Source organism: Camarhynchus parvulus, chromosome 8 (genome assembly GCF_901933205.1).
Source record: "Camarhynchus parvulus chromosome 8, STF_HiC, whole genome shotgun sequence".
In the NCBI taxonomy this organism is placed as follows: domain Eukaryota; kingdom Metazoa; phylum Chordata; class Aves; order Passeriformes; family Thraupidae; genus Camarhynchus; species Camarhynchus parvulus.
Window position 1 is genome coordinate 5,971,502 of NC_044578.1, and position 13,502 is coordinate 5,985,003.

Sequence of the window (13,502 nt, forward strand, 5' to 3'; positions counted from 1 at the left end):
GAGACTGCAATCATTAATGGCTGAAACATTGCAATTTACTGTGATTATGTCAGTTAAGCTATTTTTACTTTTTTTTTTCCTAGTAGAATTAGTATTTATGAGCTAGATTACAGTTTGTTCCCATATGCCTAAGCCCTCACTCCTCTGTGTCTGTGGTGCATCCTTTGAAAGACACCTGTATAATTTACTGTGACATCTCAGGCATATCTAAGACAACCACAGGGTACTTAACATGATCACAGTCCTATTTATGACTACTTCAGAGAAACACACTTGAAAAGTATCTCATTTATTACAATGAGTTTTAATATGATTTTTTTAATGGGTATTTTTTGTGATCTGTCTGGTTGAGCTTATTCCTAAGATATTTTCACATCAATCTTATACTAAAAAAAAAAAATCTGAACTCTTTCCTAGAAGAGGTCCAAAGAAAGAAAAGCAATTATTTGATCAAAGAGAAAATGAAAAAAAGGACTAAACACAAGAATTACTGCTTCTACTGAAGAATTTCTGTAATTCTGAAAACTTATGGTTTAAAACTCCCTTTTGTTTTATTGTCCTTTGTCTTTGAACTTCCCAAACTGCTAAATCAGATATGTCAGGGATTTTAAAAAGTTCTGTTCTATGAGGATAAGAAGTCAAATGAAATGCAACTACATTAGATGCTCTCAGCCTCTATTAATTTTCCAAATAGAGAATAAATTTTATAATTTAGAGTTCCTATAATATTTACTTTGCTGTGGAGAGATTATATGTGTTTATATAACGTATACCAAATGTTAAAGTACAGCATAAAACAGATTACTTTTTCCAGCCTAAGCTTGATAGCATCTAAAGATTAGATATAAACAAGTTTAACAACTCTGCTCCACGATACAGCATTTACCACCAGCATTTCTAGGTCATGCACAGCAGTACTTGGAAGACAGAAAACACACAAAATATATCACCTCAGAATCTGCATACTGGTGCTTATTTTTGTGTGTGTGTGTGCATCTACATGGCCATGAGGATGAAAGAAAAACCTGAAGAATTAGTTAAAAAAAATTACTAGATTACTTATAAAAACACCATACTGTCACAAGAAGAAATGCATATTTTATTTTCATTCACTGTGACCTACTTACAGGCAGAACTCAGTAAGAAGAGTCTATTACACCCACAGAGTCAATAGAGTCAATTATGCAGCCTTTATTCTGACAGAACTTCCACTGATTTGTATGCAAAATTCCTGTATTTTCTCAGCCAAGTGCAGAACTAATGTAGTACCTTTACACACAAATCACCAGATAATAGAGACAAAATCCTGGCTACCCTGAGATCGATAGGATTTCTGCCACCAGTCTCACTGGAAAGAGATTTTATCAGCAGGGCTCAATAAGGTGGAAAAGTCATGCATCACAGGACTGCTCCATGGCTAAATAAATTGCTATTTAAAGTCACTGAGGGCCTTTCAAACCATAGAAAAAGATACAAGATGAAGCAGGGTTTCATACAAGCCTGTATGAACAGCACTGTACTTCCACTGACAAATACCCTTTAACTCATGCAGCTCCCACATCTGGCAGTAGCTTGAACATTATTTCCTTTATATCATAATTTTGGAGTTGTCACAATCATTATTCTCCGCCATCCTCCACCCACACACATAAATCAACCCTCCTTTTGCTGGTCAGGTGTCTGACCAGCCTGAGCTCCCTGTCCCTACAGGAAACTCCTGCGCAGTCACAAGACACAAAGTCATACTCAAATAAAAGGCATCAAAAGGTCTCCTGAGCACAATGTGTTTGTAAGATTCACCTGTGATCCTGAGAAATCAACTAAACTGTTCTTTTCTTGTTACCTAAGCTCAAAAGCCTTTTTAGCAAGCTTTATAATCAGCCCAGAAACACAGCTTTGGGTGGAAACTTGTGTGACAAAGGAAACGCATGATCAAGTTGCTATTAGTTCTCTCTGGAAATCCATATATAATGTGTACATAATCCATGTATAATTTTGCAGTTAAACATTTCTGAGTGTGGGACAAATCTGCCAGCATATGGTTTTTCACTAAAGAGTAATACTTAAATATTAATAACAGCAGCAGTAAACAATACTTCATATGGCATATTCTGTGGAAATGGTTTTTAGGGTATGTTTGCATTTAAAATTAATCATAGAATCACAGAATGGTTTGGTTTGGAAGAGACCTTAAAGATCATCTCATTCCAACCCCCTGCCATGGGCAAGGACACCTTCCACTATTCCAGGCTGCTCAGGTCCAACCTGACCTTGAAGACTTCCAGAGATGGGGCAGCCACAGCTTCTCTGGGCAACCTGTGCCTCAGCACCCTCACAGTAAAGGATTTTTTCCCTTGCACATCCCACTCACAAAGCTCTGAAACTACTAGTTTAAGGTAGAAACCATTTTTTGGCTAGAATTGGAAAAAAAAATCAAAATAGAAGAACAAAAATATAACCATTTTCTTAGCCAATAAAATAGTTGTCAATTTAACAGGTCAAACTCAAGGTTATTGCTATTTGGAATTCCTTGCTAAAACAGAAGGAAAAGAGTGTTGAACTACTCAGTATCTTTTCCCTCCTTATAGTGAGATCTTTTCTGGCCATTTTTTCCCTTCCAGATATTTGCCATGTACAACATATACAGTTGAGAGATTCCTATTGATGCCAAAAGTAATAATTTCTTCCAGAGGAAGAAAAAAAGAAAACAAATCAACACATCACACAGATACAGTTTCATCGTATTATTTCTTTGCTACTCTCAAGTTTAACACATATTTTGAAATCTGCAGCTTCAACCTTAAAAACAGAAAACAAGGAGGTGTTTATCTATGCCCATAACAATTGAGTACAGGAAGTCCCATTAAAAATGGCACAACCATGGCGTGATTGGAAAACAATTACAACACAGGATGCTGCTGGTGCAAGAAGGACCTGCATGAAACAGGAAAAGCACAACCCTGCACCATTCCCTGCACTCTGGTCACATGTCCCAGCCACTCAAAATACCAGTGCAATACATCAATAGCAAAAAGGAGCAGAGGGAAGAGAGGGAAGACAGAAAAATTACTGCAAAGCTAAACCCAGCTCTGGCTCACAGAGGAATTTCTGCAGTTATGCCAATCAGGGGAGGATGAGATGCAGCCCAGAACTTTGTGCAGCCCAGACCTGGTCAGGTAAAGGGAGGATGACAGGAAGCTCAGATCACAGCTTTACTCTGATCACAGCTGCTCATCCTCCTCTGCAACATAAAAGCACAGTAGAGCATAGAGCAATTCACTGTTTCAGCACCACCAGAAGCCTAAAAGACCCAGAAAAATGTTAACTGAGGACAAACAATGTTGTCACAGCACTTATAGACATCACTGAAGAAACCAGCACAGACCAAGAATTCACACCAAAATCTCTCTCTAGGCATTTTTCAATATCAAATTAAAAAAGCTCTTAAACTTTTTGTTTTTAAAGGCTGCAATTTATGAATCGCTATTTAAATCAGGTAATGTGATAGACTTAAGCGCCTCTTCCTACCACGAGAGCAGTCAACTTCCTGTCATCTATTGGGTGGACAATGTCAAAGATTTCTAGAAGACTATAAATATTGACTATAATGTTGAAACACAGGTATAAAACCAATATAATTAATTTTGATATGTAATACCAATACTTAAATTCTCACATTCTGATATTGCTCAGCACCAAGGCTTTGTGGACCCCAGTATATCCTCAACAATAATGCCCCCCACATTAACAAAAAATCCTTGCATTTATAACATTATGGCAACCTCTTGCTGGTCAAGTCTCCCTTTTTCCTCAGCTGGGATGGTGGGCAGACACAAATCAAGCTACAAATCTGGGAAAGGATGGGGAAAAAAAAGGAGAAATCTACCTTTACCAGCTGACAGCTTTCAGGTAATAGGAGAATAAGTTGCACAGCAACATTCACGCTTCATTTCTCAGATACTTTTGTGGCAGGAATAGGAAAGGAAAGACAAAAGCTAAAGCAAAATCATCTCAGATCAATGCACTGGACTGCTTCCAATCTTTCCATCCTTTATTACACAAAACCGTGGAGACAAAACTGATCTGCCTTCCAAGGAACTGTACTGCAGGCTGTAAGAATAAAAGGTGGATTTTCAGGTAGGAGTGTAATTTTAATTTTTTTTTTTATGAATTCTTTTTTTCTGCATACAATGTGCATTTAGTGAAGCGTTTCAGTCCAGGGAGAAGCTATTATTGCTTCAGGTTAGACAGAAAATCAAACATCAAGAAGAAATACAACAATACCCTTGCCAGAGTCTCTTGAACATCATGTTCCCACTCTTGAATTTAAGTCACAAGCATCACAGTGAGGAGAAAAAACAGCTAAGTAATATGAAGGATTGAAGAAGTGAATTTCCAAATGGAAAGAGCTTAAAGCTTAATGATGATATGAAGATGTTAAAAGAAAAACAAACCCAACCCCCACAGTGTCTGAAAGTTATGGAATATTTAGAACAAGGACATGTACTGCGGCAAGGAAAAATATATTACCAAGAAAAAGCTTCCTGACAGGAAGGTAAATGAAACTAGAAGTATTATCCCAAATGTCTCACAACAACTTGAATGGATTTTTGCATCTAATCTGAAAAAAGCCCACGAGGGAATACTTTAAGATCTACCTAATTCAGAAGCCTTACTAGCAAGCCATGAAACTGGATATTCAGCATGACCAAACAAGGACCAATCAGGAGGTAAAATACATTACTTTTACATCTATTTTGAAATTTCTGATGTCATTCTACCTCCCTTCCCCCTCCAATATGAACAAGCATCAATATACCTGCTCCTAACAATAAAATACAGGGAAAGAATCTGCTGGGCACTCTGGCAGAGCTAAAGTCAAGCTGACAGTAAAACCCAAACCTGCTGTTTGTTTTACTGCCAATATTTATTAAATTAACTTCTGTCCTTTATACCCAGGTATTAAGGATATGGATCCCATATCCTTACATATGGATGTACCCAGTCACCTTTCAAAACCTACAATATCTTCGCAATGAAAACTTTTTAACTTTTACTGATGTTCAATACAGGGATGGCCACTAGGAAGCATAGCTGAGAACAGAAAAGAGGGAGATTGTCACAAGCAGAAACAAAATATGAACTTTTCTTCTGAGAAAGACTCAGAAGTGCCAAAATCCAGTGACGGGCAAATCTTAGTGGGAGATGCCGGAGCTTTGGCACTTCAGAAATTCAGTTACACACACACGGAATCAACTTCCATGTGAGAAGTTGGTCAGGCAGATTTAAATTACTTACTTGCCCTTCATCTCATTACTTCCATCTCTAGAGTTAGTCAGATGTGCAATTTTGAGCCACTGACATTAAGAAATAATTAATTAACCCAGAATGAAATTCTTCTTTCATTTTTCATGAATTCAAATTCTATCACTGTCAGCAAAATTTCACTGAGGCACCAATCAGTACTTAAAGCCTGAGTGAACAGAGACCCTGCAAGAGAAACTGCAGATGGGACCCCAACTTAGGCCAGGAGATCTCTGAAAGCCTGGATTTTTAAAGTTCTGGTTTTTCACCAGCAAGAAGGCTCCAGCTTGTTTGAATCCCCGTCTGTCCTTGAGAAAGCAGGAAGGCAACAAGAATGAAGGAAGAGACTGTAAATTGCCATTCCTGCAGTATTCTCTTGTCCAAGACTTCTTTTATAAAGGGTGAATGAATTTACAGCTATGGCCATCTTGCAGAACAAAAGCTCTGTCTTAACCAGGTATTAAAAGTTAGCAAGAAATTGTTAGGAATTTTGTATGTTTTCTTGGATTATTCCCAGAATCTGCCCTACATACCCTATGTAGTCTCAGCATACATTTTGTAATATTTACATTATTAACCACTCACCATTTATAACTGAAAGTGACCTACATTTTGCATAAATTAAAACCTGTGTAATACTGAATTAATTTAATATAATGTACACAAATTTGACATAAATATGACAGAGGTTGCATGAGGTGACAATGCATTTACAGTGGCTATAAGAACTACTATACATACATAGTTCTACAGAGCATTTTTTGACACTGAAATATCACAGGACTCATATCTTACCTGTCTTTATACATGTTTGCCTTAAATCCATGTAAATTAATACTGTGCTTGTATCATTATAATTTCCTGGGTATCAGGGACATTATCTTCATAATTTGCTAATAGAAAAAGCATGATACAGAAAATAGTGTACAATATCTTAGCTGTACACTAAAGGAGGATACATAAATCCTGGCCTAATATGAAATGCAGAGAAAGGGAAATTATAAAGCACAAGATGTGACAACATTGCTGTTCAAAAATGACCAATATTACTTAGAGTACAGCATTACTTATGTCAAATACTATCAGTTTTCTTAAGACATCTGACTACCCAAAGCAGAATACAGCATATAACAAGATGTATTTAAAAAGGTCTATCTTAGTAACTAAAGATCAGAGATTTCTAGATTTACCTGTATCAAGTTCTCAAATATTCAGCAGTATTTAGCTTTGTAGTACTGAGAGACTGCCCTAGTACAGCATTCCATTACTGCATTAGCAATTAGCTTGCATTTTAACAATTATCCTTGGGAACAGGAGATTTAAGTATTACTGTGAGCTCAGCACTGTGAAGGTATACTTATAAGGCTTAATGCAGTGAAAAGCCAGAAGACAGCAGCAGCATTTATGAAAAACTACAGCACAAGGAACACAGAAGCCAGTGACAATATGGTGTGCAATTAGTATTTATCAGTAGAAATAGTCTCACAAAAGCAACAGCACTGATGACAATTCCCACTTGCAAATCAGTGATTTAAAAATGTACAGTACAATATAAGTTACAGAATTATTTCAGTTTACATAAATTAAAATGACTGCATAAATGCAAGTGTGCCTCTTGGGTATTTACATTTTCCAGCTCTATACAAAGCAATTATTTACTCACTGCATTTTAGAGGAAAAGCAAAAGGACTAACAAATGTTAACTGCAAAATATTTTCATCATACTTCCCTGGGATTTTAACATTCAGAAAAAGGAAGTTCTCTATTCAATATTAGCACAGTATTTTGTCCTACTGCTGCAGACAAAATCATTTAAGGAGTACATAGCAATGATATAGAGCCTTACCCTTTCTACCGGTGAGCCATAGCATGCAATGACGAAACATAGCAGTGGCAGATGGCATTGGTGCTAGGAAATGTGAATAAAAGGATAATAGCAGAGAAATGGTGACTGGCAGACAAGACACAGAAATGTAGATGAAATGAATGCAAGCTGGTAAATCTTGAAGCAAAGCTCCACCGTTAAGCCCAACGTTGCCTCTAGTCTCCTCATAATTGAGCATTAAGTTCTATTTGGATAAAACTGCAACCTTCAGACCAGTCTTGATTCTCTTCATAAAGAAATGCATCACTGTATCTTGATAACGAAGAGCAGAAACGTTTTGCAAGCGAAACCCATCATCAGAAGCACATTACTTTCTCCCCTTGAGTGATTTATTCTTTACATTATTCATCTCCAAATCCTGCCAGAGCTACAGTCTCTTTCTAGCACGTATGTATTCACTGCAGATGTAAATCCCTGCCTAACCTGCAGCACCCCTGGATCCAGAATGTTCTCAGTGTGCTCATTCATGCTGTTCTGTTGCCAAACATTTAAAATCATCCATCAAATACAAGTGGAATCTATTATAAGAAAAAACAATCTCTTCTTTCAGCTCACCCTGAAAATGGAAGGTTTTCTGATCAACAGTTATTGTGAAGGTGCTGTCGTCCTCATCGTCTATACCAATCACAGCTCCCTGTGAAACAAAGAACAAAATCCTGATAAGGCAAGCAGTGACATCAGCAGCACACACTCTATCACTACACCACTGGAATTTAAAAAGCTTTGACAAATTAGAAGTAAACCGAATACAGTAAAGAGCAGAAAGATTCTCTGTTCAGTCACAGGATGCAGTCAGTTCTTTAAAACAATAAATTTTTAGTTGCAGAAAAAAATAGTGAATGTTTGTAAAGCTGTTATCTGGATAATGATATGCATCTTTTATTTTTGTAATGGAGGTGGCTTTATGCTGCAGCAGTTCCCTACTACATTCCAACTTACATATTTTACATGTATTTTCTGTGTATAAAAATAATAATTCTTAAGTACTCTACAAAAAGAAGCTCTTGACCTGATTTTATCTGCCAGCCTGTAATAAAAAATAAATCATTCTAGCAGAATGAATTTGGCCCATCATGTCATGTCACTGGTACACTGCATGATCTAATTTTGAGTCCCTAAGTAAATATTAAGTAATCAGGATATATCGGAAGCAACTAGCTTTGTCTCCTAATTCTTCATGAATTATTACAAGAAAATGCAAATAAATTAAAGACCATCTGTGCTTAGCAATTTACAAATCCATCCACATTTTCATTCCTGCCCCCTCCAACACTTATAATAAATAACAGTTTCACCCAGGAGAAGACACAAAAAAAGGACAATTCCAAGTCTCTGCCAGCTTAAATAAACTGTAATATGTAGCTAAAAAATAACCAGTGGATTGACTCAGTTTCTTTTCTCCTTCTGCCCCATAACAGCAGCCCCAGGTAAGAACAGCACCAATCCTCTGTAATCCAAGGCAGTGTGGCAGGAAAGGATAGCTCCAAGCTGTTTTTTTATTTCCCTCCACTGATAAAATGTGACACTTAACTTCTCCAAGAGTATCTTCCCTATAGGCTTTTCATGGACAGCTCTGTGATCACTATAATGGAGGCACCTAAAAAGTATATCCAAGCCAGTATAATTCTGAGCATTTTTAGTGCCGGGACACAACAACCACCAGATTTCTTTTAAATATACCAGTAGATAAATATCTGGCATTTGAAGTACATATTTTGCTATGCAGTAAATCAGAAAGTCACTGCAAGTTGTACAATATTGCTCTCCTCAGCAGCTGTTCCAAGTCAGTATGGCTGGAAAGGAGCTCCAAGATTATCCAGTCCAATTGTTAACCCAGTGCCACCATGTCCAGCACTGAATTACCTCAGCAAGTGCCACATCCACACATCTTTTGAACACTTCCAGGGACAGTGACTCCACCACTTCCCTGGGCAGCCTGCTCCAGTGGCTGACCTTTCTTTCAGTGAAGAAACTTCCCCTAATATCCAATCCAAACCTCCCCTGGAGCAACTTGAGGCCATTTCCTCTCATCCTGTCACCTGAGAGAAGAGACTGACCCTCACCTCACCATGACCAAGATATTCTCCCCAGAGGATACAGGTAAAATTCACATAAACACAGACTGAGACAGCTGAGTCCTGCCCCATCCCAAGTGTGGGAGCAGGGAGAGCTCTCCTGGGCCTGTGAACTCAGCACAAACCTGTGCACAGTGCACATACTGTCACTGCCACACTGGGGCAAAGGAGCTCAGCCAGAAGCACAGCCCCTTTGCCCCATTCCTCTGTCATGCAGATAATACATATGAACAAGTAAAATTAAAAATAAGAGTGGCAAAGTTCATGGATATTCCAGAAAACTTGAGAAGGACATAAGCATAGTGCAGATGACACAGAATGCTTTATGACTACACTTTCCTAAGTACACGAAGACAATCATCAAAAGAATTTGAAGATGAAACTTCAGGCCTATGAAACGTGCATTAGGAGCAAAAAGGTGAGGAACAAGCTTTTCATAATGCATTCAAGAGAAAAGGAAGTATTTTAGCCAAATTGCTTAAGTTACATGTTTGTTTATGTTCACACCTACAGTTACAAATCAACAATTACTCTAAACAGAAAACCTCTCTGATAGAATTTCAGACTGCAAAAGCCCATCTGTTCAGCTATCAGTATCACTGTCATCTGCCAGGGGAGCTGCTTTACAAAAGCAGAAAAAAGGAAGATTCCTTCCTTCCTCACAAAAAAAAAAAACCAAACAACCCCAAACAAGCAAATCACACATATTCAGAGAAAGGCTGGGGGAGTCCATCAGTTTTTAGAAAACTCCAAAGAACAATTTGTGGTGGAAGAGTGACAGATGGGAGAAGAGAAAGTGGCTGTTTTATGTTAAATACATATAAAGATGGACCAGGCAATATTGAACAGATTGTTCACTTTTATTATTTCCTAAACTGGCAGGCTGAGGCCAACCTCCACAGTGACAGGCTCACAGCACTATTAAAGCAGGCTTGGCTTTTTGGACTGAATTTTTCTGCACAATGAAAAAACCTTCCTCATGAATCTTTGGGAATGTCTTGCTCTAGACGGAGGTTTGAGTGTACATTTCCCTTAAAGGAATTCTGAATTAAGATATCAATACATCAAGCAAGGCAAAGTGCAAAGAAGTCATCTGGAATCCAAGTTGATGAGGATTCTCCGAGTCTCAGAAGGCTACAGGTACCCAGAGAAAGACCAGAAAGGCCTAACAACAGGAGGAAGGAGTAACTGGAAAATGCACAGCTGTCCTTCAACACTCATCACATTGTTTGTAAGACCACAGATCCCCTTCTCTACACTTCTCTTACATCAACTTTCAAAATGCTCCCATTCATACCCATCATTCTCACTCCTCACTTGTTCCAGCTCTTCACAAGACTGTTGTATGCTAGAGCCAGAAATTCTATGAGAAATGGGAAAAAATATAGGAATGGGCCTTGTGCAAAAAGAAATAGCTTTGGTACAAGCATGACAGCGAGGTAGGAACTGGGCATGTACAAAGACATCAGAGCAGTCTCACCTCCCTTTAGTTATTCCATTTCCAGCTACAGCAGCAGCAGTCAGGGCTAAATGTCCCACACCAGAGAGCCTCACACAGGCAATGCTCAGCTTTCCCACTCTGCACATTCTCTTCCCCCAATTTGCACACCCCACTCCAACCATATTTCAAAAACTTTGCCAGCAGTGTTCTCCCTTCCTTTTCTAGTTCTCCTTTCACTAAGCTCAAGCCTAGGCCCAAGGAGTGTCCAAACTGGCAGGATGGAGAACACAGCAAGAAAAGGAAAACAAAGCAGGACAGAAGGAAGCAGTTTCGTGACTTCTCTAGGTACAGAACAACATATATACATATATATATATATATATATATCTGTGTATATACACATGGATCTCCACACACAGAGAAATGAGAACTGCAAACAGCAAATTTTTCATAGTGTCCTACTACTAACCCATCCTAGTCTGCCACAGAATGTCTTCTAATATATCACATAAAATGTATAATGTTTTTATACCATATATAAATTATAGGATGTAATTAGCCCAGCATGTCACTTGACCTCTAACGTTTTCTTTCTTTAAATACTTTCACCATTTCAGCATTTTGCAGAGTCAGGAATAGAGCCCAAACCTCAAAAGTCTCCTTGCAGTTCTCTCCATTAGGACATATTATACACAGTAAGTCATTAAGTACTGAATAAAACAACACTTACCCTGAGTCTAACACACCCTCGGCGTGAGCCTCTCATCATTTTGTCTTTTGACTGAAACAGAAAAAAAACAGATCAGTGGGTTAACAGATACAGTAAGAAGAAAGTTATTCAAACCAACAGAAAAAGAATAAAGCATTTTTACACCATGTTTTAGTGAATGACTAAACAAGATGCAATTTCTGTTAGAAAATTGGTGTGTTCCCACCGCCATGGTATGGAAAATGAATCCTTCAAAAGAATACAAGATCCCACTTCAAGAAGTTTCCTAAGTAACTTCAAGAAATACTTATGAAATGCAGTCCATGCCTTTACAGAAAGTAAAAGAAAAGGAAGAAGAAAGGAGTTGATAAATATTAAAAATCAGCAGTATGCTGATTCACATCTTCCTCCTTTCTCTCCTATTGTCAGGAAAGTGTCCATGAAACAAAATCTAGCTGTGCAGGCAGAATTGCACAAATGAAATTATAAATCTGGCAGAAACTTCCCCTGATTTATAACCCTTTTTGGCAGAGACAAAATTCATGTTTAGACTTGTTTGTAAATCTACTTCCTAGCTAGTACAGCCCACTGTCATTATCACAGTTTAAAAAGTTAAACTTCGTAGCCATTTAAACTGCTGGAGCCCAGATCAGAAAATAGGATTTTTATGTCCATAACCAGTGCTCAAACTTGCACATTAACCTATTTGCAAAACTACTCAATCTCTTCTTTAATACCTGTTTGAAGCACTGAAAAAAAGCTTCAACCTCCCCCCCAAGTAGGGTACTCTAAACAGTCAACTCAGCTTGAAACAGTGGCCCTTGAGCTTTCAGCTATTCCCACCAGTGTCACAGGCAAAGCTGACAGTAACCATTGCTATTGGGCAATAGTGGCAAGCCCAAGTAGCACACACAAACTATTTAAGGTGAAAAAGAAAATAGTGAGATCATCCTGAATACTCAGTTTTCTGGTAAGGGCTGTTTTTGACTACCCACACACACACTTCCTGTTTTTTAAATTATAAATTCCTTGCTATTGTAGCCTTATTTGAAAGGTAGTCCTGTCTAATAAAACCCCTTCTCTCTTGCCACCCAAATAGTCAAACCACATTCTTTCAAGTCAAGGAAACAACAATTCTCACTGGTGTCTCATGATGAGATTCTCTTGCTGTCATCTTCTGAAATACCCACTCCTTTCCAGCAGTGTATCAATAATTCCATCAAGACAATATATTGATGTTATTATCACCAGACCTATTTTCACTGAAGCAATTAGACAATAAAATCTTGCTGACATTAATGGAAAAAAAAAGACAGGACAAGAAGTATCAGTCTTAAGAGTCACTAATTATTCCTTATCTGAAACATGTTTTGGATATAGCTAGGAGGAAAGAATGAAGCAGTCCTATTCACTAATGTACAAGTACAGCACTTGGGGCTTCAAATAATGTTTTAGCTGACCTCTCATTCAATTCAGGCTCCAATTTATCAGAGCTGTCTTCTGAGTGTTAGAAGCCATCAGTATTAACCTACTTGTTTTTACATCAGCACATGTTAGCTGGTCAAAGTGAAATGGAAGTAAAGACCAGCAGTGCCTCCATAAAGTATTCTGCAGATATAATATTTCTTTTTAGACAACAAAGTACATAGGGAAGATTTTTTGGAACATTGTTTTGTTTTGGTCTCTTTTTTTAACTGCTTTGTTTTTTGGTCTTTTTTAACCTCAAACCCAAGAGAGGATCTAGTTACAAAGTTTCTCCAACAATTTCCTATGAGAAATTGTGTATATTTGAAACATAGCTCACTAGAGTACACTTTTACTTTTTTATATTCACTGCCTTGAGAGTTCTCCTAAAACGGGAGGACACTTCTGAGAGCTTATCACTCCCTCTGGTGGTTTCTGGAAGAAATATTGGCATAATCTAAGCAGGAAAGAAAATATCTAGACTGAGGCTGCAACAGTGCAGAGGCTGCAGGGACCCGACCAGTTCTGACCTGGATCCCACGAGCCAGGCAAAGCCCTCCCAGCTCCCTGTGCTGGGCACAGGCACAGAACCAGAGCAGACAAAAAGCACAGGCAAGCAGAAGA

The 13,502-nt window shown here is 38.1% G+C and overlaps 1 protein-coding gene across 3 annotated transcripts in view; it reads right to left on the bottom strand.

Annotated features, from left to right (window-relative positions):
• Positions 1 to 13,502, bottom strand: part of OSBPL9 (oxysterol binding protein like 9) — a 57,922-nt gene that overhangs the window by 37,616 nt on the left and 6,804 nt on the right. For 2 of the 3 annotated variants that reach the window (XM_030953706.1, XM_030953708.1), the window contains exons 2-3: positions 11,436 to 11,486; positions 7,745 to 7,823 (exon numbers count right to left, since the gene is read on the bottom strand). In XM_030953706.1, the coding sequence (XP_030809566.1) occupies positions 7,745 to 7,823; positions 11,436 to 11,486 (130 nt within the window). Of the gene's footprint in view, positions 1 to 7,150; positions 7,169 to 7,744; positions 7,824 to 11,435; positions 11,487 to 13,502 lie in introns of those variants that run through there. The other variant, XM_030953707.1, reaches the window with a different exon arrangement.